The 27,597-nt window shown below is 38.2% G+C and overlaps 3 protein-coding genes across 3 annotated transcripts; 1 reads left to right on the forward strand and 2 right to left on the reverse strand.

The window, feature by feature from the left end:
- Positions 1-582: 582 nt before the first annotated feature.
- On the reverse strand, positions 583-8,819 carry LOC131976921 (26S proteasome non-ATPase regulatory subunit 4-like). Its single transcript, XM_059340140.1, has 10 exons — positions 8,734-8,819; positions 7,364-7,504; positions 7,169-7,283; positions 6,143-6,229; positions 4,364-4,432; positions 3,774-3,989; positions 2,427-2,535; positions 2,175-2,312; positions 1,164-1,219; positions 583-1,070 (listed from the first exon to the last, which is right to left on the reverse strand). The coding sequence occupies exons 1-10, from the start codon at positions 8,757-8,759 to the stop codon at positions 900-902; spliced, it is 1,128 nt and encodes a 375-aa protein (XP_059196123.1). The 5' UTR covers positions 8,760-8,819; the 3' UTR covers positions 583-899.
- A 1,794-nt stretch (positions 8,820-10,613) lies between these two features.
- Positions 10,614-11,926, forward strand: LOC131976301 (serum amyloid P-component-like). The gene is made up of 4 exons (XM_059339263.1): positions 10,614-10,721; positions 10,992-11,049; positions 11,150-11,252; positions 11,335-11,926. Exons 1-4 carry the CDS (start codon positions 10,629-10,631, stop codon positions 11,843-11,845), a joined length of 765 nt encoding a protein of 254 aa, XP_059195246.1. The 5' UTR covers positions 10,614-10,628; the 3' UTR covers positions 11,846-11,926.
- A 393-nt stretch (positions 11,927-12,319) lies between these two features.
- On the reverse strand, positions 12,320-26,988 carry LOC131976300 (phosphatidylinositol 4-phosphate 5-kinase type-1 alpha-like). Its single transcript, XM_059339262.1, has 16 exons — positions 26,898-26,988; positions 22,737-22,771; positions 22,175-22,267; positions 21,827-21,957; positions 21,600-21,717; positions 20,776-20,928; positions 20,299-20,598; positions 18,808-19,043; positions 18,586-18,669; positions 18,412-18,460; positions 18,084-18,168; positions 17,276-17,440; positions 17,040-17,172; positions 16,309-16,362; positions 15,806-15,905; positions 12,320-15,688 (listed from the first exon to the last, which is right to left on the reverse strand). Exons 1-16 carry the CDS (start codon positions 26,941-26,943, stop codon positions 15,686-15,688), a joined length of 1,785 nt encoding a protein of 594 aa, XP_059195245.1. The 5' UTR covers positions 26,944-26,988; the 3' UTR covers positions 12,320-15,685.
- Positions 26,989-27,597: the final 609 nt, after the last annotated feature.

Raw genomic sequence — 27,597 nt, forward strand, 5'->3', positions numbered from 1 at the left:
GCATGTTTTTGTGGGAAGCCCCGGGGGACAAGGGGAGGACATGCAAACTCCACACAGAAAGGCCTTTTTGCCGACACCGACCTGCCCCGCGGGCGACCTACCAAATTTTATAAATTTTCGTCAATCTTGGAGCTCAGGAAATAATGTAGGGGGCGCTACAGAGCCAAATAATTTCCATCTTTGCTCGTTAAACAGGGTGCCACCTGTGTAATACCAGTGGTGGTCCCAGCTAGGCAAGAATCCTTGGCTTTCTTTTTACTTTTTACCCTTTTATTTGTCTTTTGTATCTCTAACTCTGTTTTGGATTGAGTTTTTATTACTATTTTATTTTATTGTTTTACTGTTTTTAGTATTTTATTCTTTTTATTGTTTTTATTTATACCCAGTTGTGTATGATTTATTCTATTTTAATAACTGTACAGCACTTTGGTCAACTGAGGTTGTTTTTAAATGTGCTCTATAAATAAACTTTGACTTGACTTGGTTTGTCAAAGGTAAATGTAGCATCCCTTATGAAAAAACAAATGTGTAAAAGCTAAACACTGCAGCTAAAAGAGCTTTAAATAAATGACAAACATCAGATGAAGTACCACCTTGTGTTCTGTAAATTTATTATTGAAATATTCCCATGTAACGGAGTAGTTATATTACAAAAGATTCAACAGTAAACAAATCCGCTTGACACAAAAAAATTAATCAGAATTGTCCTCTAAACTAAAGTTGAAAAAAAAAAGAAGAAAAAAGTTCTTTACAGTTTACACAGCTACATAAACAAAAGATGGGCAAACTAGTTCCTGTATGGAAGATACCAATAACATTACTGTGAATGGTTCATGTGGTGCAATTCTCAGGTCTTTTTTTTTTGTATTAACATATATTACGTTCCTCTCTTTGGGTGTTCATTTCTTTTTCTCGTCATCCTTCTTGGTCTCAGGTTTAGAGCCCGTCTGGGAAGCCAGAGAGCCCATGGCGTTACGGATAGCCTCATTGTTGGGGTCGACTCCAGGAAGGTTTTCCAGGACGCTCTGAAGGAACTCTGGATCCTGCATAACATCATAATCCTCCTCATCCTGGACAGAGAGAATGACATTTTATAATCTTTACCACACAGCTTTTAATCTGATGAAAAAGACAAATGAGAGCTAATAAAGGCTTGTGCTTACTTTAGCCTTACTGGAGTCCACGTCAGCTCCCGTGTCCATGTCCTCAGCACCAAACTCTGCAAGAAAAAAATATCAGAAACGCTGTTTCAGTAGGAAAAATTAGGTTGGCTGACAATTGTGATGCTTTTAACCTGGGCTATATGATGTGCTGCAGTGCAAAAAACACATCTGGAGTCCTTGAACTGCATTGAATTAGATATAATTAGCGCAGAAACATGCATACCAAACACATTTGAATAAGACGCTGTTTTTAAAAAGGTATTATTGCATCTTTTTTTTCTCATATGAAAAACAGTCAAATCCTCCTCAACTTGTTGTATTATATCAGGGGTGTAAAACCATTTTTTGGCCCGCAGTGTAATTTTATTTGGCCCGCGAGGCAATACCAAATTATTATATTATTATTGTAAATTAATGACATTGATGTGTTTTTTATTTGAAATTTGATTTTGCATGTCTGCACTATTTAGTTATATATTGTATGTTTATAAGCGCTGCTGGTTCCATATTTAATGTTAAAGCAAAACATGTTTGGTATATATTAAAAGGTTTATTTGTTCAATGTTGGCCCGCGATTTTATTCAAGTTTTAAATTTTGGCCCATTGTGTATTTGAGTTTGACACCCCTGTATTATATTGTTAGTCAAATTTTATCTATTAGTTTTGTAGTGCACATGTTCTCCCATGAGGCTCCACCTTACATAAGAAACTGTAGTGCCAATTCAAACAAACCAATAGCCGTACTGTCAGCATCTCCAGGTAATCATTATCCAAATTGGCAGTGAGATCCACTCTGTAATCTGGAGTTTATTTAAGATTCAAGGATACAAGTTGTGCAACTAGAACACATTTAGTTCACCCACCGACCAAAAAAACTGGTCCATCTGCTTCCTCTAACGGGCCTTGAACGTGGTTTTATATTGTTGATTTGATACATACTGAATGCCCATATTAGAAGGTATATTCTCATGGCCAGGGAAATTCAGAAAAATCAAAAAATCCATGTTTCACCTGCTCCTTCTCCCTGCATAGACATCTGCAGCGCGTAGGCGATCTGTTCATCCTCTGTCATGCGGCTGAAGTCTGGTAGAGCAGGTGGGGAAGAGTCTGTGTGGGGAACAGACATCTTCAACAGGGCATCCTCAGACTCTGCAACAAAAACAGAGAACACCACAACGTGTGAACACACTCTCGTTGGGAGCTATGGACACTGGCACGCAAGGAAGATGGGCAGAGAATCAAGTTGTTGAACATTTTTCTCACCATCTGCAGCAGGAGAGGAAATGCCAGCTTCAGCAGCTGATGCCACAGCGGCTCTGCGAGCTTCATCCTCCTGTCGTTGTCTCTGCTCCTCCATAGACACCCTCAGAGCCTAGACAGGAGACAAGAGAGGAATGCTCTGCACTTTATATATTTATATAATTACAGTATTGTTTTAATGCATACAATGGCACTAAGTTGATGGTACAGTGAATGAATGACATGAATATACTAAGTGCTGAGAGAATGAGAATGTATCTTTTCTATTTACTATTTATTGAGATGAGATGATTTACTATTTATTATGCTTTTTTTATGAGTCCAGTACCTGAGTGCATTGAATTTCGTTGTATTTCTGTGCAATGACAAATAAAAATCTAATCTAATCTAAGAAAACAATCTGATATACAAAAAGTAGCATGATGCCACACAAATATACAACAAAGACAGAATAAAAAGGTGGCATATGTGGTAGTTGTGAAATAAACAGTAATATCGATCAATAATCCAGGGGATATTAGGAGCAAAAGACGAGAAAAGTTATATACACACTTAGCGGTGTGCCACATCGTATCGTTCACGATATCGGTATATTTTTTTTATGGTTAAAAAAAATGCATATCATGATATTGGCAACGTTCCTACTTCTTGATTACAGTTATTTTAATCACAAAAACCTACTTACTCCCTCTCGCTTAACACATGCAGCTTTCAAAATAAGAGCACAGTGTGTTTTGATCCACCACAGAATATACAAGAAGACTGTCAAAATAAGATGCCTTAAATAAAACATACAAGAACCTTTATTCTCCTTTACAAAATGTCATTAAAATATGCCCCCGGAACCCCTAAATGGTTAATTTTTATTATTTGCTCATACTCAAGAGTCAAGAGTAAAATTTTTTGTATTTGGCAACTGTTGAGATTTCCACTTCAAACTACATTTTAGATTTTAAATTATTTATACAGACTAAAAAGAAAATTATGTTTTCTATATCTTTTAAAGTATTTCCTAATATCGTCAAGAATATCGTTATCGCTAAAATATCCTAAAATATCGTGATATTCTTTTAGGGCCATATCGCCCAGCCCTATACACACTACAATGTAGCATCTTTAAAAAAGGGCTTAAAACTTTTTTGTTCAGGGAGGCATTTTTAGGTTGTGCCTAGATGTTTTTTTTTTTGTCTCTGCATAACGTACTTTATTACCCTTGTCTTCTTTATCTACTGCTGATTTTAATGAGTTTTTCTCTTTCTTGTTTCTGGTTTCTGTAGCACTTTGAGATTTCTGTATGAAAAGTGCTTTACAAATAAAATGTATTATTATTATCTTTCCCCGCTTTCTTACCAAGGCTAGCTCTGGGTCTGCGCTAGGATCCACTCCAAACTCAAAGTCACTTGCACCCAGGCCCAACACTGCACCTCCCTCTCCAGCCAGGATGGGAGAGGACATCAGGGCATCAGCCAGACTTGGGCCTGGAGGAACTGTGACCAGATGGGAGCCGGCTCCCTCTTTGCCATTCAGTGTGTTGATAAAGGCCGTCAGCTTCTCTGTGTTCATCTCCTGCAGGGGAGAGAAAGAACAAGGGTAAGCATGTCGAAGTATCCTTGAGCAAGATACTGAACCCCAAATTGCTCCCGATGTGCTGTGTTCATCGGTGTGTGAATGAATTCCCAATGGTGGCAGGTGGGACCGTTTAGGGCAGCCTCTGCCACCAGTATGAATGTGTGTGTGAAAGGGTGAATGAGCGCTGTAGTGTCTGTAGTGTAAAGAGCTTTGAGTGGTCGCAAAGTGACTAGAAAAGCACTATATAAGTGCAGGTCCATTTACCATTTACCATGTGGACCTGACAACAGCTTAAAGAGAGCAAACATACAGATGATAGCACATTAGATATTCATAATGATGAATTTGTGTGAAGGATGATGGAAAAATACCTCTTCTCCAAAGTTAATGACATCCACATTGACCTTCTCCTTCTTTAGACGCTTTGCCATTTTGACCAGCTGCAGGACAATAAAATATACTTCAGTGACATCAATGTGAATTGCTTAGTAAGCTGGATTTTGACATCGTTCCATGTTCCAGACTTTTCTGTGCTTTACTCAGCAAAGTTTTTACAGGAAATAACAAAACTAGTAGTAAGTTGAGTTTAACTTCATGTTGAGTTGAGAATTGTGTTAGTTAACATCCATGGCTCTTTAAATTAAACAAAATATAATTATGTCTTAATATCACTTTGGCGTACACAGGTAGCAGTGTTCAAAGTTCATTCGTCCAAGATGTCTACCATCACATACGGCTGGGCAATATGGACCAAAAGTCATATCCGATATATTGAGGCTAAATATCGATATACGATATACACTACCGGTCAAAAGTTTTAGAACACCCCAATTTTTCCAGTTTTTTATTGAAGTTCAAGCAGTTCAAGTCAAATGAACAGCTTGAAAGGGTACAAAGGTAAGTTGTGAACTGCCAGAGGTAAATAAAAAAAGGTAAGCTTAACCAAAACTGAAAGATAATGTACATTTCAGAATTATACAAGTAGGCCTTTTTCAGGGAACAAGAAATGGGTTAACAACTTAACTCTATGGAGTCTTGGGATATTTTGTCCATTTTTGAATCCTTTTCATGTCTTTGTAAGTCATTTTGTGTCTTTTTTTTGTCATTTTGTGTCTTTTTTTAGTCCTTTAGTCCAACATAAAATGTGATTTTGAATCTTTTTTATACTTTCAAAACACTATCATGATCAATAAAGAATTTTAAATGTTGCAAATGTGCATTCATTTCAGAGTACACTGAGACATTAAACTGCATAATTTTCAATTAAATTCTGGAAAAGTTGGTGTGTTCTAAAACTTTTGACCAGTAGTGTATATCCCGATATTTTTATCACAAAGTGAGAGCAAATGTTCAGCCAAAGTCAAAGCCAAATATGACATGTCACAAGTAGTTTTATTGAAACTTTTTAAGTGAACCTAAATACTGCATAAAAACAGGAGTACCTTTTTTTTCAAATCAAAGCGCAATAAAGTGCACATTTAAATAAAAAAAATATCTTGAATGAATAAAAAAATAGCCTATGAAATAAAATAGGCCAATCTTTTTCCGAAATAAATATATTATATGAGGAAAGAATAGAGAACATTACAAAATAACTAAATATGACAAACCCTAGTAAGGGCAGCATTTATATTTAAAGAAAGAAAAAAAATTGAACTACATCGATATATGCGATATGGTCTAATTCCATATCACATTTAAAAACATATCTATATATCTCATATAACGATATATCGCCCAGCGCTACCATCACAGCCAAAGATATTAATATATCAATATATTATTCTTATCATTATGCATATACATGTTACATTTATGTTTAGTTTATCCATTGCAATTTCTGTTTAATTCACATTACTTTGTTTTAACTTGCACTATTCTATGTTTACATTCTCATTTCGTTTTTACTTAAATATAATATAAATATATAAATATATAAATATTTATGACCGCTGTGGAGGGAACTGGAAACCAACTACTGCTCCTCGTCATTGTCGTGCATGATAAATAAAGAACTTGAAAAGTCTCATGATGCTGAAAGTCTCCGTCCTGGTTATCAATATCAAAATCACAAATCTAGTATTTGCTGAATATTACATCAACTCTTAAAACATGCAAAACACATTGATGAATGTTAGAATTTAGCTCACTTCTTTCTCGTTGTCTTCCACTGGGCTGCCAACAAATGCAATAATGCGCATCTTGTGGTTTTTGCCCTGTCTGTGCTTCAGCGCCAACTACAGAGGTTAAAACAAATATATATATATCAAATGACAAAAGAAACATTATAACTTGACAAAATGCATACAGTACAGGCCAAAAGATTGGACACACCTTCTCATTCAATGCGTTTTTCTTTATTTTCATGATTATTTACATTGTAGATTATCACTGAAGGCATCAAAACTATGAATGAACACATATGGAATTATGTACTTGTGTGAACTAACTGAAAACATGTCTTGTATTTTAGATTCCTCAAAGTAACCTCAAGCCTCCTCACTGTCCATTTTTAAAACTCATCTTAAAACCTATTTTTATTCCTTGGCTTTTAACCACGCATGAGACTCTGCTCTTGTTTTAGTGTTTTTATGGTCTGCTTTTATTTATTGTTTTTTATATTGTTTTAAAAAGCAATGAATCTATGTATTTTAGTGTTTATTTCTGTTTTATTTATTTTATCGTCTCTTGTTCTGTTTGTTTATGTACAGCACTTTGTTGCGGCTGTGGTTGTTTTAAAGTGCTTTACAAATAAAGTTGAGTTGAGTTGAGTAACCACCCTTTGCTTACTAGAATATAAGACATGTTTTCAGTTATTTCACACTTTTTTGTTAAGTACATAATTCCACATGTGTTCATTAATAGTTTTGATGAATCTATAATGTAAATAGTCATGAAAATAAAGGAAACGCATTGAATGAGAAGGTGTGTCCAAACTTTTGGCCTGTACTGTATATGTAGAAAATGGATAACATTCTGGCATGTATAGCAAAAAAAAAGCTAAGGTGTAATTAATAACATTAATGATCATTACATTTAGGTGAGCCAGCTCTATAACTGGCTTCTCCATATATGTCTCTATGTTCCTAAACTTCACACATCTTGTCCAGCTCCTGTATTCGTTTTCTGCACGAGGAGCAGGAGAAGACTAACTGTAATGAAAGTCTCAGACTCACATGTGCCACCCTGATGCCAGTGCAGAAGCTGATGTTTCCGCGAGGCTGCACAGCATGCAGCTTGGACAGTATTCTGCCCGTGTCTGGAGTCAGTGTGGTCAGCACCTCACAGTTACTGCACAGGGACATACCACTTGTGTTAATTATTATATTACCATGTTTTAAATGTAACAACACTTATTCAAAAACTCTTACTTTGCCATGGTGATGAGGCCCACGTTGTTTTCAGGGTTGGTGCGGGTCTTGGAGTGACAAACAATGTTAACTGCGTCCTGCTGAGCCTGCAGTCTGGTGGGCAAAAAGTCTCCATTGCGCATATACTCACTGTTGTCCACACTAAAAAAAATTGAACAGCAGTGTTAAAAATGTAAATTAGACCAACTGGACAAATATTGGTATAGGCCAATATTAATAGTAGACTATAAATATGTGCATCTCAAATAAGAACACAGTATAATATGCAAAGAGGAAGTGTCGACTGGTTTTCCGATGACTGGGATTTTGAGAGCAGGTTGGCCGATGGCTGTTATATTATCTGGATGTCATGTAATTTTGTTTGATTGCATCGTATAAAACAAAACAAATAAGAAGTGATCAAATGCTGAAATAAAATTAATTTAACACATTATTGTTTGCAGTGCACCAAATTAAAAAACATAAACAACTATAACATAAGAAATAACACATATTAAAAGTACATAAACAATAAAACAACCAAAAATTAATAAATTTGTTGATTGACAACTGCTATTATAAATGATTAATCACTTTAGCAATTTATCAAGCAGAGATGCCAATTATTCACTGGTTTCAGTGTGTCAAAAATTAGCATTATGAACAAGTTGCTGGGAAATGTGATAAACATTTATCACTATTTTCTGACATCAAGACAATAAATACATTAAAAACGCTTAAAGTAGATTAAGAAAATGATTAATGAAAAAAACCTCACTATTTTGCAAAAAGATTGTTGTAGCTCCAGTGAACACAATAACCTGAAGTCATACAATGTAATGGGGAAAAAATATGAGAAACTAAATAACAAAACAGAAGGTTTTTCATGTTGTTTACCCTCTCTGAATGCATCCAAAATTGGGATAATTGAATAATAATTTGGCTTGGCTGGTGAAATAAGGACAACAATGGAGCCCATTCAGTTTTATTTGTGGACCATAGACTGTATATAACGTTACAGTCTATGGTTTTGACAATGACAGTAGATTTTATTTTTGTTAGCTTGCTATTGCTAACGCGTCAAAGAAAGCCATTTTAATTCAACTTGAGACGCGAACAGCTGAGTTACATAAACGTAAGATAGTAAATTTAATTTGACTAAAACGCCGTTTGTGAGCTTTGTGCTGGAAGCTGCTGCTGGCTAACGTTAGCTCGGTTATGGAGTGACTCAGGGAATAGCTTGAGCATATTCAATCCCAAACAAAACAAACACAACTATATAACTGTTTGAGGTAAACAACGTTAAAACTGTACGTTTATCAGATGATGGCTTATTTTAAATAATATAAGCATCACACTTTTTAGCTTTAAACATATTTGTCATTCCTTACCAGACCATAGTACTTTCAAGCACCATCTTGGCGTCCGGGGTTTACTACGTCATCGTGAGGGTTTATGGGTAATGGTGTTTTTTACAACAAAACGTTCATACAATGTCATGATAAATTGTTCGGGGCGGGCTATTAATTCAGTTGAATCCATTCTCAAATATATATATATATATATATATATATATATATATATATATATGCCTCATGCCTCAATGGTTGAAAAAGCGTGTTCTCAAGAGTGGTGAAAATGTGAGGAAGTGACTTTTTGGCTGCCCTTCACACGTGCAAAAAGTGATTGAGTGGCCTCTAGGGTGCCCCTTTATACAATAAATTATGATGATGTGCATCTAGAGCAAGAAATTTTGATAACAGGCCTTAATGAGTCCCCTTCTAGTGCCCTTCTGGTGCCTCCATGGTTGAAAAAGTGTTGCTAAAGTGCCCTCTAGAGTGGTGAAAACGAGAAAAAGTGCCTTATTGGCTGCCCTTTACACATGTAAAAAAATATTGAGTGACCGAAAAAAACATATTGTGGTTAGGTAATGAGGTGCAGACGTTCCTCTCTTTGGTAGCCGACCTTTCATGTGGCGTCGCCATGACGAACAGCTACATGGAGTGAACTAAAAACTAGTAACCTGTTCGGGCCGGTCAGAGGTGATCCAAACACACTGTTGTATATATACTTGGTAGCCGCGAGCTAACATTAGCTAACAATTAAAGTTGTTTTAATCACAAAAAGCTACTATTGCTTCCTGTCGCTAAACACATGAAGCTTTCAAAATTAGAGCAAAGTGTGTTATGATGTGTATATGTATATGATGGAATAGTGGCATCAGAATGTGTGAGAGGCATTTTGGCTGTTATGGGAAAAATAATGATCTGGGGGGGGGGGGGGGGGGCATGCCCTCGGATCCCCCTAGATGGTTTGGTTCAATGGTTTTAATTGTCAGTACCATATCAATAATTACTTTGATTTAGATCTCCTTTAACTTAATGCTAATCGTAATCAAGTATGAGGACTGTTTCATCATACATGATGCATCATAGCTTTTTGCGCACTGGTGGGACCCCATATTGTGCAAAATGTGCCCTTTTTAATTTTTTTTATTTTTTTCGGCCCTGCCCTTAAAACAGTCTGAGTCTGCCACTGCTCAGATGCCTTTTTAGTGAATGTGCGACCAAAACTCGGAAACGGAAGAATAAATAGGATGAAGCCCTGTGAATAGTATATAGTGTGCTCTTTAAAGCGCACTCAATAACGACTACATGTATGTCCCATTGTAAAAAGAGAACCTGCCAAATGGTGATAAATGGAGACTTGATTGAGTTAAAATGCTTGTATAACCAACAACTGACCCATTTACACTAAAATATCGACTCTTTGATGGATGGAGAAACTCTTGCTTTTGATGGTGACGTGTTATGCAGAACCCCAAGGTATGTCAACCTCACAGCACATTTGCGTTATAGCTTGTACAGTAAATATCTGATAAACAATACGTTTATGTCAGATATACTGACTCTCTACAGACTCTCACAAGGCCAGGGTCAAACCTTATAAAGGGCAGTTTTTTGATCTGTGCGTACATAATGATGAAAACAAAGATGGTGTATGTTTATTAATTTGGAATAATTGAATAATTCTAAAGATGCACCACCTAATAATTAAGATACAAACAAACACACAATAGACTTGTATATGTCTACACAGTGTAAGCATATGTGTGTACATGAGTGCAATAGGTGCCTTGAGAATGCAAAAAATACCTTCCTTCTTATGGCAAAAAATGAATCATTCAAATGTCACATGAGGATAGCCTATACAACCTGCTCCCTCAGGGCCAAAGCAGGACTCCTCGTTGTTTATCCTCCAGTTGAGAAATAGTCCACAGTCCTATATGATGAAAGCAGATCATTCAACCTGTCGCACAAATAAAAGCTGGTCAGACATTCAGAAAGTGAGACGTCCAGGACAAGAGGCTGACTACAAGGTAAAGGACACTCTGTATATCTTAAATCTAATAATTTTACAAATTCATTTTCAAGCTGGGACATTAGCTATTTGTATCTGATAATACATACAACCAAGTCAATGAATGACAATGACTCATTGGTTGATAAAAATCTGACTAAATTTATTTCCCATTGTAAAAAAGAGAACCTGCCAAATGGTGATGAATGGAGACTTGATTGAGTTAAAGTGCCTGTATGACCAACAACTGACCCATTTACACTAAAATATTGACTCTTTGATATCTCAGATGGAGAAACTCTTGCTTTTGATGGTTGTGTTTGCAACATGTAATGCAGAACCCCAAGGTACGTCAACCTCACAGAACATTTAAGTTAATGTAGTCAGTATTCTTGATTGTTTTCATCCTCAGAAAGACTTAGCTGATGTGATTTTCTTCCTGTGCAGATCTGACAGGCAAAGTGTTTGTCTTCCCCAAGGAGAGCACCAAAGATCACGTGAAACTCCTGACATCTAAAACTGAATTCAACGCTGTGACCGTCTGTCTCAGGTAACTGGTGGTGTAATCAGAAATCTTCTTTAATCATGGTAAGTTTGATGAACTGTTTCTCATGGCTGGTACATCTGTTCAGGTTTCAAACAGATCTCACCAGGAACTACGCACTCTTCTCATTGTCTACTCCCACTCACAACAATGAATTTGTAATCTTTAAGACCAATTCAGGAGATGTCTTAAGGATACATGCTCGGGATCCATTTGCTGAATTTCTGTCATTGTCATTCGTTCCAAACACCTGGCACGCTATGTGTGCCACTTGGAGCTCCGACAAAGGGATAGCTCAGCTGTGGTTGGACGGTAAGCCGACCATCAGGAGATTCATCCAAACTGGGGCCATAACTGGAGCACCCATCACCATCCTGGGCCAGGAGCAGGACAGCTATGGCGGGGGTTTTGATGCAAATCAATCTTTCCTTGGTATGATTACTAAAGTCCACATGTGGGACAGTGTCATCCCCGCCTCTCAGATCAAACGTTATATGGAGGACAAGCACTTCACTCCAGGCAATGTGTTCAACTGGAGAGCCTTGGACTTTGAAATCACTGGACAGGTTGTGGTGGATGAGGAGACAGAAGTTATGTAATTCTGTGTAAAACTGCAACTAAATCATGAGTCAAACAACCGTTACGTTCTCTACGAATAAAATCTTTTCCTACATTTGCAAGATGGTTGTCCTTCTTTTAAAAAATAAATATAAAACAACATACACAATTATTCACAAACACTAAGAGAGGTAGGCTGCTTTATATCAACTGCAGAAGTGCCATAAACCTGCATTCTCTCTGATGGCCAGCAGGGGGGGGCGACTCCACTGATTGCAAAAAAAAAGTCTGATTGAATAGAAGTCTATGAAAAAACATTGGTCACCCAAAAATGTTTTGTTCAGCATTTAGTCATCGGTTGTTAATTTTGAATGAACATTTTAGATATTAGCCTTTTTTTGGCATTAGCTGGCAAGGTTTTCAAATGGTAGTCCAGAAAGCAATAGGTGATGTCATGGTGGCTAGGTCCACTTCGTTTATACAATCTATGGATGAATAAAGAGACCAAAACCAAATTTAGAAAATATGTTTAATCCTTTAAAATCAGACATGAAAACATCACCACCACATAACAGAAACATGGCAGGAGGGACAGGCAGCACATATTGCATGAAAAGGCATTTCCGTGACTCCTATGTACATATACACATTTTATACACAGTAAAAATATAGTAAGTGAAGCATTTAAGGACAACCAGCAACGTTGGCTCGTGAGCCGTGTGAAACATTCATGTAGAAAAGCATGGGAGATTAACAACCCACAATCATGGAGCGAATATATCCATCATATCACAATCCAAACATGAAATATAAAAAGTGAAATTGTCAAATAGTCCCCCTTTATAGGCAATACACGCTATAAAGTTTCAGACATCCTTCTGTCAGTATACAGTATACGTACAATCATCTAAAAAGGTACAGAATACAACTTTTGTCATTTCAGCCTGCAGCAATCAATCATATCAATAAATATACTTTTTCGAGCTGAAAGGTGGCAGATTGTGGTTCATATTGCATTACTTTAACAAATAAACTGTAGTGTCTACACTGACTGCACCACCTTTAAGCACCGTGTGATGATGTTTCTCTTGTGCCAGGGTGTAGTACATAACTGCAACAGAACTGGTCTGCATCCAGCAATTACACAGTACCACCCATTTACAAAAAAAAGGTACAACATAAAACATCAAAAATCCAGGTGTCACAAAATATAATCTGGATTTTTCTGATGAGAAATAATTTCTTGGAGTGTTTTCTTTGGTGGCTGTTTGACTCAACCAACTAAATAAAACTTTAAACTGTTTGAAATAATCGATATTTTACATTTCAGCATAATATCAGAAAAAAATCATTTTTCTAGTACATCATCCCAGCTACACAAAGGTGGTAAATAATGGGTTCTAAGAGCTACCACAATTGTAGTAAATTTGACTTGAAATTTCACAGGAATGTGGAGTTAAATCTTGAAATGTCTCAGACTATAAAGTAAACCGATTCTCTGATAAAAAGTACATTTATGTCATACAGCTTATCAGACATGACATTATTTAGCAAAAAAACAAACAAACATCCAGTTTAATAACAGATCTTTAAAACACCGGTCAACCCAGTGTTATTACCATGTACAACATATCAGTCCATGCAGGTATGGAGGAGTGTCTGATTTCATTTAACTGGATCCTGAATAATCGCAGGAACTCCCCACTCCTTTCTTTGGTGCCGCGACTGGCTACAAAAGACTCAGTCCTAAATCCTTAACTGTGCATTTATGAACATGAATTGTTTTCCTTCCTTCTGTATTCACATAACTCACATTTCCCCATCTCCCTCTCTGCTGTATAGACCAAATGTGCCTACAAAACATAAATAGTATTTCCTGATTAAATGAGATGATGTCTACGATCTTGAGTGTTGCTACAGTCACTTGGTAGTGATTCAAATTTCTGTATCACAAATCTCATGGGGGTTAAAAGCTCTCCATCCGCCACCTCGGCGGCTTGTTTAGCGCCCTAAACAACAACAAAATATTTTATGAAAACAAGGCATATTGTTTTTATGAACAGCTGCGTAAAAGCCGAGTAAGACTACATACAAAAAAAATACAAATATTAGTCATACACATGGTTAACAACATTGGTCCAAGAGTGGATGTGGGGCAAGGGTCATTTCTGTAACCAGCAGAAATGAACAAGAGAGACATCCTTACTGTCTGATGTCGGGAGAGTTAGAGGGATTAACCGAGCCGCTGCGACAGAGAACTCGACATAACCAGAAGGGATTATAGTGTTTGCATTAAAATCCGAAAAGCCCTGATTGTTGGTCCAGACATACAAATGGCAGTTTAATGACTTCAGCTGTAGTGATAAGGCAAGTTCTCTCTGTGTGACTACAACACTCACCTGTAAAAATGTCAGTTATACATCACGTTATGTAGGGGAAAGACATGTAAAGGCACAGACACGACTGACGACTGACAGTAGCTGGAAATTATTACTATTCTACTAGCTTAATACCATAACTTCATTTAACCCATTGACGCCTAAAACTTCCTGTAAAACCTCTGGGCGATTTTAAAATCAGCCCCTAAAGTTTTTCTGGAAATTCAACAGAAGTGTCAACGCTTCTGCTAAATAATAGATTGTTCAGCCTCTGTAGCAGATAGAAATGAAATTCAAAAAGTATTTGAGAGCTTATACAAATACTACAAAACGACGTATCCGCTTTCCAGGCTTCAATGGGTTAACAGCATCTACTAGCCAGCAGTGCTGTCCACGGCTCTTCTCTCTGTATTCATTTAGAGCACATATGGTCACGTCAGAGGGGGAGATTTGCAGGGTTGTACAAATGTGGTCTGCCATGTTAATAAGACACATTCTATATAAGAAAAACATTGTAATGTACATTCAGCAGTGGCAAGATCTAGTCGGACCTTTGCAGCACTGCCGTGGCTTCCAGCAGAATAACTTAGAACAAAACGTGAAACGAAATGACCGGAGAGGTTCTGGTTCAAGCCATCCCTCCGCTGTTTCAAAATCTAAATTTCAAACAAATAGTGTACATCCACAATCAGTAAAAAGAAATGCATACGTGATTGCAGAGAAAACAGCAGCAAGTGTTGATTTGAACAGAACCGCTCAGAGTGCCCCTGCTCCTGAGGAGTGACGAGAGGGAAATGGATGTGCGGTAACGGGAGTGTGAATCACGGAAATGTGAACGCACTTAGACTTCCGCATGAACACAGAGGCAAATATTCACTCCTACATATGCAGACCATGCCTTTCATGTGCTCTTAAGTGTGTGTGTGTGTGTGTGTGTGTGTGTGTGTGTGTTCCTGTTGAAATGCTGATCTCACAATCGCTTCATGCTGCGATGAGTGGACACAATGACTGACTCTTCATGGATAATTTGACTGTCTTCACCATCCGCTGGTGACTCGGTCATGGACTTTTTAACAATATACAACTAATTATTTTGTTTATCATGTCATTGAAGCATCTTTTTACGTTGTAAATGTTAAGGACAATCCTTTTTAATTAATGTAATGCTGTCAGAGCTACTTAAGAGCTGCCAATTGAGGGTCATGAGCCTTTTTTCCAATGTTTATCAAAGACAGTCGGGCTTTGTGATGTCGACTGCTGAGAAAGCTAAAGCCTACCGCAGGCCGTCTTCCTGTTGATTTTCTCACCACTGCTTTCTACATTGTCACAAGTTCCACTGCACCTCGCTGCTTCATCCAGCGATCCCTGTTTGTAATGTACAGGTGAGAAAACAACAGAAGTGCAACGGAGGTTCCGTGGTGGATGGGTGACTGTCACTCTCTTTATTGTTACGTCAGCCACTGCACATCTTCCAGCAACGCCTCGTCTTCAGATGTCTGGTTTTTACTGTGAAGATGAAACGAATGTCAATACAAGAAATGCAAAGCCAATATTGGCTGCTTCAACAACAAAATGATAAACAATCTTCATTTACAAATGTAAGATTTCATCTATTATACTTACAAAGCAGATGTTGGTCTCAGGGATGATGTCTGAGAGTGAAACTACATCTTCGTTTCCAGACAGGTTGCCTGAATTATCTAGAGCCCCTTCTGCCTCCAAACTGGAACAGAGAAAGGCAATGAATACATAACGACTAACACCAACAATAAAAAAATACTATCAAAGTGCTATCTATTTTAATGTCTGATCTGATGATGCTCCAGATGAGAATTGAGAGCTTGTTGTCAATTCCTTCAATCAAAAATTTTTGTGACACTTGTGCATCGCAAAACAGTGATTCATGCATCTATGCTGCTTGAAAGTTTTAACGAGAAGGAGTCATGGTGAAGAGGAATGAACTGTGCTTCATTTTATTAACAGTGCTGTTTTTTTTTCCACACAGAAAAGTGACCAGGAATCAATAAGGAAAATTATAAAGAATCGGACAAATAAGCAGACTCCATTATGGCATTGGTATCAATTAAATCCCATCCCTAGATAAGGCTGTAATTTTATGTACATACCTGTGATGGTCAAAGTCTGTGTTTGCCGATTTGTGCACTTCCACCCCGACAGACCTATTGAGAAAAATCAGTGAAAGGAAATGTTAGTGACCAACTGAGCTGGTTGTTTATGCAACATTCATGTTCCAGGGTTGTTGTTTTTTGGTCTCTTTCTTTGGGTTATGTTTTATTCATTTTCTTGGTTTCACCACATACCCTGGAGTGTGGATAAGTAGGGTTATTTGCCACACACCTGTGATTACCACTTTTACCTTGGCTGCCACACAAAGAGCAGGTCAGGTAGAGCAGAGAGTTGGTGTATCTGTTGCCATTCATTTGGAGGAAAGTTTGCAGCCTTGGTAGGCGAAGTGAGGTATGTGGCATGGAAACAATAGTGGCATGTGTTTTGTTTGGTTTCATATGTTATGTTATATTCATACATTGTTATATATTTGTTTGCTTTAATATATTATGTGTGATATTGGAGTTTTATGGTTGACTGTGGGTAGAGTGTGGGTTTTAAAGAAAACAAACTATCTAATGAAGTAAAATGTGTGAACTTTTAATATGTGCAAATATTGATATTTTGTTATGCGTTTAAGTTTCACGGTGCTCGACGATGGAGTAAAATTTTGTACCAGTTGAACTCTACGCTGTCTTATTGATGCCAATGGCTGTAACAGGAAAATTAACAGCGTGAAAGTGAGGTGGCAGAATAAAAGTTAACACATTTTATCGTGGTGCTGCTTTACCGTAGGGGAGGAGAGGTGGAGGCAACTCCTGTGCTTCCTAGTGATGAGGTGGACAGGTTGGCCTCATAGTCAGCAGGGTTTTCTCCAAGGGGAGGGGTCCTCGGAACAAGATCTGGTCTACCTAATTGCACACCTGAAAACAAAGTATCAATAAGAAACCAAATTTCAACACCAGTATCTCCAATCAGACAAAAGTGACTACATTATTACTTTGCATGTAGCATCTATGTTCTTACCACTGTCTGCCTCTGAATCTGTGCTTTTAAAGTGGCTGTGGTAGACAAGTCGGGAATCAACGCCTGATGTTGCATGGGAGAGCGGGGTTGGAGCTCCCAGGGTCGGGGCCCTCCGCAGACCACCCTGACCTCCACCACGACTCTTCTTAGACGGTGATGGTTTTACTGGAGAAGATGAAAGACATTAAAGCGGCAATGATCAGTATGATCTACCCCTGGGATTTTTATACTGTCAGTGCAGCAGACTTTTAACTTCAGTACATTTCAAAATACACATGTTCACTACTGGTCAAAAGTTTTAGAACACCCCGATTTTTCCAGTTTTTTCTTGAAATTCAAGCAGTTCAAGTCAAATGAACAGGTAAACAGGAAAGGGTACAAAGGTAAGTGGTGAACTGCCAGAGGTAAATAAAAAAAGGTAAGCTTAACCAAAACTGAAAAATAATGTACATTTCAGAATTATACAAGTAGGCCTTTTTCAGGGAACAAGAAGTGGATTAACAACTTAACTCTATGGAGTCTTGGGCTATTTTGTCCATTTTTGAATTCTTTTCATGTCTTTGAAAGTCATTTTGTGTCTTTTTTTGGTTATTTTGTGTCTTTTTTTAGTCCTTTAGTCCAACATAAAATGTGATTTTGAATCTTTTTTTTACTTTCAAAACACTATCATGCTCAATAAAGAATTTTAAATGTTGCAAATGTGCATTAATTTCAGAGTACACTGAGACATTAAACTGCATCATTTTCAATTAAATTCTGGAAAAGTTGGTGTGTTCTAAAACTTTTGACCGGTAGTGTACATACTTACGTGGAATTTTCTTGAACACTGTGTTGCACATGAATTGCTGGAAACGATCTGCATAGAAGCCGGGTCTGTGAACTGAAACTGTGTCCTGAAATAGTAAAACAGAAACGGAGTCATTAGATTAGAGGTTATATATAGGTTAAACTGTCATACAAACAGCAGTTACTACTACTTTTTGTTTGTCAACAGTTAGAAAGGAATTCACAACTATTGATTAATCTGCCATTATTTTTATTCGTCAATTGATTTTATGCTGTAAATTGTGGTTTTGTCCTTAAGTGAGTGAGCGTCTTTCATGATACGAATGAATAATTAGTGTGAGGGCTCTTACCCCATCATGGACCAAGGCCTTCCAGGAGTGTTCTAACTTCTTAATAAACCTAAATAATAAGACATAATAAAATTATTCATTGAAAAATATATAAAATGGTAATTAGGTGGGAAGCTTGCCTACAAATTGAGAATGAATGTTGATAAGAGGAGGAGGTCGCTGCTCTGAACCAACCTGTAGGACTGGAGAATGTCAATGATGCCGATGTAGATCAGCAGCCTCTCTCCTTTAGTATTACGAGATGGAATACCGCCCATGCTGGAAGGACAAGGCCAGGGAAGCAACAACAGATTGTCATGTCTTGAGAATTGTCATGTCACAGTCACAGATCACACGACAAACACATACAAGTTCATATTCAGCTTTGCTTGTGGTCAGCGAAGCATCAAGACTCACTGGTCTTCTGAATCCAAAGCTCCCTTCCCTCTAGCCTCCCCCTGGATGGACTCCATGGCGGTACAGTAGAGACTTTTCTGAGCCTGTGGTCGGCGCTGATCTGGGGTCACTGCTCCCTCTGACCCCCCGCTGTCACCCGAGTTGCCCCCGCTGCGCTCCCGCTCGCGGCTGGCCTGGTCCATGTTGTGGATGCCCATCAACAGACTGTAATCCATGATCTTGAAACTCTGCAAGAGCTGCATGAAAAAAAGAAACACAGTAAATAGGTTGGAATTAGCATCAATAACACAGTTTCACAGACAGTACCATACTCACAACAACATTGATATTATTTGTTATTTTGCTCGATGGTGGTGACGGTGGTGAAAAAGTACAATTTTAGAAGCTAATGCCAGAGTGGATTCAAATAATGATATTCAAATACATATTTTGATAATTCGGATGACAAAAATGTTACTTAAACAGCAAAATAAGGTTAAGATACATACAGGCACTATCAGCAAATCAGACAGCAGCAGTTAGCTGGTAGACGCACAATGAAAATAAATCAACACAGAGTGGTAATGGTATTTGAGAGAAGATAATAAATGAGTGGTGGCCAGTCGATTTAAACCGATGTAGTGTAAATTTAAGTGGGCTGTGGAGAAGCAAAGTAACAGTGACCACAAAGCAACAGCAAAGGAAGATTAGCCTTTAATGGAAAGAGATAATTTGATGAACAAATGATGTGCAGCCTCAGTTATGCAAGCTGTTTGATTTTCCAAGGTCGTATAAACCAACATTATAAAAAGACATAACATCCTGTGTGATGATGATGAATGCAGCCAGTCTCTTCCATCACTTGAAAAGATATCATCCCTCAAAGTAAACAAAGTATTAGTTTGCAGTGTCATGCAAGCTTGAGTCATTTCTGCAACACTAGACTGTTGGCGATGCCAGCAGTGGTTGGAGCTCAACACTAAGTGACAAACAACACTGTCTAACAACGCTGACTAATCGCCTCAAGAGAAATTGAAAATTAAAGACATCTCTGTGAAAAACAGCAAAGTTTCCAAGAAGCTTTTTACACCTGCTGCTTCATCTGTCAAGCTGTCTGCAGAATAATTTAGACATGTATGGGTTTGTTATTACATGTCTTGGCACTATGTCACTGGCCAAAATAACAAATAAATACCTTCTAGCATTAGTTCAATCCTTTATGCTGACAAAAAAAGATCAGATTCATAAAATTATTATTGATAATGACAACATAGATGCTCAGAAAGATAGATTTAATGCATCTATTTCGCAGGAAATACAGTATCTTTTATGTGAGAGCACAATGATAATATATTCTGCTCGTGTATAATTTAGGCTTGTTGAGGAATTTCAATATGCTTTTGCATATTGCAACAATGCCTGCAAATGTGTCCTGTAAGTCCCATGTTGGCTGAGAGGCTTGAATAAAAATGAATCAAGTCAATAAAAAAAACAAGCGTCTCTCTGACTCACCAAGCAGTCCCTCTGTATAGTCTTGCACAGGGCATTGTAGTTGTCCGCTTCCAGCAGCAGCCCGTCGGGCAAGTCCTGGATGAAGTCCAGGTCTTTGTGAGTGGGAACCGCCTTTTCTCTTTCCTTAGGGGAAGCTCGTCTCTTATAGGTGGAGCCTTTGAGGTCATATTTGAGGTGCATGGGGATGATCCGAGGCAGAAGATTGTTCATTACTACAATACGGATATTCTTGCCTCCTGCCTGAACACAATACAGCCCGTAGAACTTGGGTAGGAGGGTGCGCTTGTTTTGGTTTATGTTCTGGAAGGCAAAAGGAATATTGGATACAGATATATGACTTAAATTAGAAAGAAATTATTAGAACACTCACTCATTTAAGCCTCCTACTCTTGTGATAATTATAGTCACTGCAAAAATAATAAATCACTCATATTGAACACGCTCCCACTTTCTGCTATATTCACTCGTCAGGCTCACCATGAAGTATCCAGGCAGGAGTTTCTGGAGAAACTCTGCTTCTTTGTGTTGAACAGTCTTTATGATGAACTCGTCATCGCTGGAGACATAGAAGAGGGATCCGCTGGCTCCGGGGTTAGACAGCTCAATCAGTGGCTCATTACACAGAGAATACTTTAAAAGGAATAGAAGTCTGCATTAGTAACCAGTCGATGCTCCTAAAATCCAAATAATATCAACATATCCTGTATGCTTTCACTGGAATAAGCTATTAAGAAAAAAAAGGCTTTATTTGGAATATCGAAATGGAATATGCCGTTTATGCACCACATCCAAAATATTGTCATATTCGGAATAATATGTGGAATATTAGTGTGCATTTAAACATAGTCAGTGAGTGTGAAATTCAAAAGTGCTGAAACTGAAAAACAGCAGCAGCGAAAGCAGATCGAGAGGAAATTTGATGAAAGTATTTGGATTAAGGCTTCACTCAGACCTGTGAGGGCAGGGAGCCATGACCACAGTGTCAACTATTTGTGGTCAAGTGTTGGCGAAGAAAAGCCTTAAATCTTCCAAAGTGCTGAGGCACTTGCAAACCAGACACAAATTATTCCAGATGAAAACCACAACTACATGGTAAAACAAAAAGCTGTCTTGCAAAAAGCTGTTATAGTAAAAAAGAAAACCCTTCATGCCTCTTCCATCAAAAATACCAGCTCGAAAACTTACAATTTTCACTTTTCATACTCCAAAAGAAAGACAGGAGCAGTTACTAAAGCCATTACGAGAGAAGTTTCTGTAAACATGGCAGTGTGTGTGTGTGTGTGTGTGGTGTTAGTACTGACCAGGTAGTCATCTGGCCGAATACCAAAGAGTTCTCTGAAGTAACGAAAGGCAATAGGAGCGTAGGTCTTAAAGCGAAAGTCACTGTAGTGGTGAGCAGGGGTCAGGTTACTGCCTTCACTGAAAAACACATGAGAGGGTCAATGACCGTTACACTGCATACAATCAAAAAACACAAAATTCACTTCACATTCATTTTAGTTTATTCGACTAAAGCTCTGTTATCAACCTGGGGAAGAAGATGCTTTCGACCACCACAAAGTCCTGCATGAGAACATCCCTCTCTGCCTTTTGGCTTAAGCTGCCAACTGTGTGAGTAATCCCCAACTGGATGGCACCTTTTAGGGCAGATGATGTGGTCTAGAGGGGTCAGAGAGGAAAAAAGATATCAAAGAACAAACAATATTTTACGCCTGTGACTTCTGCTGTTTTACTCATTATTCTTGTGATGTCTACAGAGAGGAATTCCCAAACTAACTTTAGCATATAAACTCCAGACATCTTTTCACTTCTGCTGGTCAGAGTTGTGGGTGTCCAAAAACCCCACTGGTTTTACTGCCCCCCACCCTGTTCTAACCTTTTTATAGGTGGTCTCTCCTGTGGTGGTCTCAACCCCCCGGTGTCCGATGGTCTTCTTCATACTCTGAGTTGTGCCTGAAGAGCCAGGCATCTGAGGGAGAAGAGAAAGAGAAACCATTAAATACGGTGTGCTGAGTGCGTTGGTGCTTGTGAACACACAAGACAAAGAGCTAGCTGTATGAACACTAAACATCATCGAGCAAAACCTCTTGGTCTGGCTTTATCTCTGATACCTTTATGTTTACTAGAATAAGTACCAAATACATTTACACGGGTTTATGAACTCTATGTCTTTTGTCAGTTTTTTAACCAAATTCACCATCCCTACAAGAAATATTCTGATATTTTTTGTTATACTTACTTATTATATTTTTCTACTTGTTATCACATGTAACAAACAGGATAATATCTTATCTCGCAAGCTGATGTTGATAATTAAACTAGTCAAATATGTTCCTCTTCTCTCCTCAGGTTTGACTATTCAAATTTACCCTACCTCGGACTCGACATTATACGGATATATTTTGTCAATTTAACAAGACAACGACTAAAATCCTTACCTCTGAAGGGGCCATTTTTCGGATGCCACTGGTCCCTAAAGACAAACAAAAATTGGGAATTACAATTTGAGAAAGACAGTGACTCTTGAGAAACATGGGGTAGGCCGTTTTCTGGCTTTCTTGTTCAGACACAACTTAAGGGAAGCAATGTAAATATCAACCGAAGCAGTCAGTCTAAATCTGAGGCTTGAAATCATTTTAAAAGACTTTGAGTTGGCAGCTTTTAATAAGGAAGAATTTATTAATGACTGTTTAAGATATCTTTGCTGGTTAATTAGTAGAGCTATTTCCAGTGCTGGCTGAAGACTAGGAGGCCAATGACAAGCCTAGACCCAAATGTGGCCACAGTAACTAAGTGCTGCCCTCGATACAACAGCTCTACATGAACTGGAACTACTTCTCCCCTGAGTTGGCTGCTCCAGATTCATCTGCTCCCTCAAGATGTGTGTCTACAGTCCCAACCTCCGCTGAAAATACTACCATTTCTTCTTTTTGTAACAGCCTACTTTTTGTCTCACAGTAACTTTGCATCCATACATTTTAAAATCTCCAATCTGTTTCTTTTTGTAATATTAAGGCAGTCAGAAAACTCAACTGATCAGGATAGGAGTAGCATCTTGTAGTTGAGGTAAATGTTATGAATGCAAATGTACTGGCTTGATAACCACAGATAAGAAGTGAAATGTAATAAATGACCCAGCCACATGGGTCTATCGTCTTGTGCAAGCATGATAAGAACACAGCACACAGTAGTTTTGTAAGAAAGGCACACAGTTGAAATAAAATAAATACTCAGCATGATTTCCTATGCCCTTACATAAACTTGCTGTTTAAACCTACTATCTCGCCCACTCTGCAAGCACCTCTAGCCTGTAACCAATGGCAACATGTACTCCAATGCTGCAGTGCCACGGGTCAATTTATACAAAAAGATGTTGGAAAGATTATACACCTGTAGTAGCAACACTGTGTGTGAAAATTCATCTTCACACAGCAGATTAAATCCGGAAGATGCAGAGTAAGTGGACACTTTAAGCCAAGAAAGGTGGGAGTGTTAATAATGAGGCAGTCTCACTGAATGCCATGCATCTCTTCTCAGTTAACAGGGACACACGGCAATCCTCTGGGAAACAATGAGCATCAGTCTGCCCACATTCCCTCATTATGTAAAACAGCACACAGTATATAATCACTACTCATGCAGTTTCTGCTCCGGCACACAGAAACACTCACGCACACACTCATGCGAGTACCTCGCTGAAATGCTCTCCTCCAGAACTGAGTCCTAATATCTGTGGAGCAGGACACTGTCAGACTAAACGGCTTAACCTAGTAAATGAACACTGAACACATGTTTACTGAGTGTATACTGGTACGAGAGAATGTGTTTCATGTAGAGATAAAATGATTAATCAATTCAAATAAAAATAATGAGCAACTATTGTAGTAATAGGCAAAACATTTGTTTTCCCCCCAAGAATGTTTTCAAAAAAATGTCTGAATTGATATTTGTGGTTTTGGACTGATGGTTAGTTTAAAAAAATGATACCTTGGGCTCTGGAAATTATAATGGCTGGGACAAAACAGCTCATTGATTAATCAAGAAAATAATTAAAAGATTAATCGATAATGAGAATAATTTTCAACCACAGTCACATTGCAATTTTCCTCCACGGTCCATGTAGAACTACATGACACACACTGTGCAGTAGGGCTGTGCAATCTGGAAATAATATCCAACTGTGATTATTTGGACTGATACTGATGTTGCAATATGTTTCACAATATTGGAGGGAATTATATATTTTTTCCATTATATTCTCATTTTCATTAAAAAAATAAAAGTAAATATTAATATGTTCTTCTATCTTAAAGAAGAAAAATTGTATTCATTAATTAAGGAAACAAATTTGCTGATGAATCGACAATGACATTATGATCAACTGCAGTCCTAATATCATCACAATGCAATTTTTCTTTAAGAGTCAATGTAGAAGTAGATATATACAGTATATGACAATAACACACTGTGCAACAGATTCATGGTTGGAATTACCAACTCAACCCAATTACTTAAGAATGACTTTAGCTGGTCAGCAACAGGCCTTACGACAATAGGCAAACCATCTGTTCCTCTCTGTGTACTAAACAACTCCCTGCCAGCCTTGCTCACATGTAGCCTGCAGCCAACACAAGGCAATAATATGGGACACGCACACTCTCCTAACATAATTTTATGCCTATGAAGACTCCATAAATATACTGGTTATTGCCCTGATGTGGAAACAAGGCCAATGAGGGCTAGTACAGTGGATACAACATTATGTTACTGTCACTCAAGTGTCTGTGAGTGTGTGTGAGTGTGTGTGTGTGTGTGTGTGTGTGTGTCTGTGTGTATTTGACAGAATGCTGGATCTTGTATTCGTACACTCTCAGGCTCTCAGCCATTTGGGAGCAACAAGAGTGCTTTTGAAGCCACTATTTTTATTCACTGATTCAGACTGGGTGGTTACCACAGGAAGAGCAACTCCTCTCTACACAGGGAAGCTAATAAGTGACACACAACTAAATGGATTAGCGAGATGCAGCATCCCCATCATCTGTCCTGTCCTGTCTGGAAAACAGGGCACCTCTGAGAGCACTTGAACTGCCCACCACCCATCTGTATCTGTGTGGGCACTGAAAGCTGAGAAAGGCCAGTTCATGAGCGATTCATCATACATAGATCTGAAATTAGAGATCCTTGACAAATCTTTCATCAGCTAAACAGGGAGAACAGAATGAATTTTCTTTCTTCATTAACTAGACAAGTATGAAAAATCTGTGACACTGGTGAGAAGAGTGTAGGAAATCAATAAGTCTTATATTTGTTTTGACGATACACCACCCCAACTGTGTAGCTTTAGCGCTAGGTTGGTGTTTTATGTACCAAATCGTCACACTGTTAAAATAATCGCCTAAGTCATTTTTTATCAAAATTGTTTTTTTTGCCTAAATCATCTCTTCATGATGCCGGCCACCTTTGGTAAAATCACCTACATCCTCAGTTGATCAGATCATGTGATTTTACCCCTTTCAGATAATGGCCCATGTCAAGTGTGTGACTTAAGCGGATTTATCATGCCTAAGTCAAAATAAAATGTGTCTTAGGCAATTTTTTGAACATGCCTTTGTGACTTAAGCAAGATATGGTAACACTTTATTTAGAAGGTCTCTACATAAGAGTGACATGAGCGTGTCATAAACGTGACATGGGATGTGTCATGAACATTAATGACACTTTGAAGTAACATTAATGCTCATGATACTTGTCATGTCATGTTTCTGACAGGCTTGTGTGACTCTTATGTAGACACCTTCAAAATAAAGTGTTACAATATATTGCTTATGTCACAAAGGCATGTTCAAAAAATTGCCTAAGTTACATAATTTACACACAGTGTTAATACTATGCCAATAGCCATCCTTTTTGAGTGAAATGATCAATAAATGTCATATGTTACACTTTTGGTCAAGTTTTTTATGTTTCCTGCAAAACTTGAAAAAGTTAGGCGATTATTTTAACAGGGTGACGAAATGGAAAATGGATTTGCTTGCTAGCTTTACCACAAATCTGCACAGACAGAGGAAAAGGAGGGGTGTAACAGGCGAGGAGGGCAGGGGGATAACAGGGTAGTTTCCCGTAGATGGACAGACCCATTTGAAACAGCAACCACTCAACGCGTCCCATACATTGACTAAACCGATGTTTATTAAACCTCATATTCACCCTTCTGCCTCCATCTGACTCATTAGCATATAACGGTAACCAAATTACCGGCTTGATAACAAAACACACCACTTAAGCCAGCGTGGCCCTGGGAATTATTTCTTTACATGTTACTCATTCCAATAAATAATTCCACATTAACACTAGCAACTAAAGCCTCGTGTGGTTAGCAATAACTAAGGGTTATCAACAAGGCAGCTAAACAAGCTAGCCATTGCTTGGTTCATTTGTTAGGTTCAGAGCCTCGATGCTAACTAGCTAGCTGGCTAACCGGGACGTGAGAAAGCCACAGTCTCCGAGTCGAACCGTTACCGTCGCTACAAAACGTTACACAGTTCTGTTTATATGTTCATTTCGAGGCAACAAAGGAGGAATATTTATCAACCAGATACCTGTCGGGGCTGTTGATCCCGAGTCTGCTGTCCCAGCAGTCGCCATTACGATTTGACTGTTCTCATCACAGACAGTTGAGTTCTGATCCGCTGGTGTCGCAGCAGCACCACAGCGCCCCCAGCGGCCAATAGTAGGAACTAGTGATGGCCAGCCCCACAGCGCCCACAGCGCCCCCAGCGGCCAATAGTAGGAACAGCTTCAGTTTCAGTTGAATTACTTTTGTGGTGTACTTAACCCTTGTGTAATGTTCATATTGTTGTTACTCAGCCAGCGTTTGTGGGTCTGATGGACCCGTTGCATTTTGTGGCTTTTAATGCCTCACAATCAAACACTTTTATGTTAAAATACTGAATGTATGTTTACCTTATCCCAATTACAAGCAGTATAAACAATATATATGGTTAATATTTGCCCTTTACCTTTGTTAGGTCACATTTATAACTTATTATTTAAAACATAATAAAGAAAATCAATTAAAATCAAGATATGAGTGGAAACAAATTTACAAGTGAAGCAAGGTTTTTCAAAACTACTGACTTTTATTTCTTTGAACTTGAAATTTAACCCATTCAGGTGCACAACACAAGCTGAACACATGAACACAGAGTAAACATATCAGTCAAGACAACACATCAGCCCCATTGAACACATGGCCTTTAGCCACTAGCCTATACAACACACGAGGGGCAGAGCTTTACT

The sequence above is a fragment of the Centropristis striata genome, chromosome 8, assembly GCF_030273125.1.
Source record: "Centropristis striata isolate RG_2023a ecotype Rhode Island chromosome 8, C.striata_1.0, whole genome shotgun sequence".
In the NCBI taxonomy this organism is placed as follows: Eukaryota; Metazoa; Chordata; class Actinopteri; order Perciformes; family Serranidae; genus Centropristis; species Centropristis striata.

Excerpts from the sequence above, each read along its gene's own strand:
- LOC131976300 (XM_059339262.1), bottom strand. The coding sequence starts at position 26,943 with ATGGCGACTGCTGGGACAGCAGACTCGGGATCAACAGCCCCGACAG. Across the intron at positions 22,268-22,736 it reads GAAAAATGGCCCCTTCAGAG|ATGCCTGGCTCTTCAGGCAC; the intron begins GTAAGGATTTTA and ends CTTCTCCCTCAG. Across the intron at positions 17,173-17,275 it reads AGATTCAGAGGCAGACAGTG|GTGTGCAATTAGGTAGACCA; the intron begins GTAAGAACATAG and ends CTTTGTTTTCAG.
- LOC131976921 (XM_059340140.1), bottom strand. The coding sequence starts at position 8,759 with ATGGTGCTTGAAAGTACTATGGTCTG. Across the intron at positions 3,990-4,363 it reads TCATTAACTTTGGAGAAGAG|GAGATGAACACAGAGAAGCT; the intron begins GTATTTTTCCAT and ends TCTCCCCTGCAG. Across the intron at positions 2,536-3,773 it reads CAGACCCAGAGCTAGCCTTG|GCTCTGAGGGTGTCTATGGA; the intron begins GTAAGAAAGCGG and ends TCTCCTGTCTAG.
- LOC131976301 (XM_059339263.1), top strand. The coding sequence starts at position 10,629 with ATGATGAAAGCAGATCATTCAACCTGTCGCACAAATAAAAGCTGGTCA. Across the intron at positions 10,722-10,991 it reads GACAAGAGGCTGACTACAAG|ATGGAGAAACTCTTGCTTTT; the intron begins GTAAAGGACACT and ends TTGATATCTCAG. Across the intron at positions 11,253-11,334 it reads GCTGTGACCGTCTGTCTCAG|GTTTCAAACAGATCTCACCA; the intron begins GTAACTGGTGGT and ends ACATCTGTTCAG.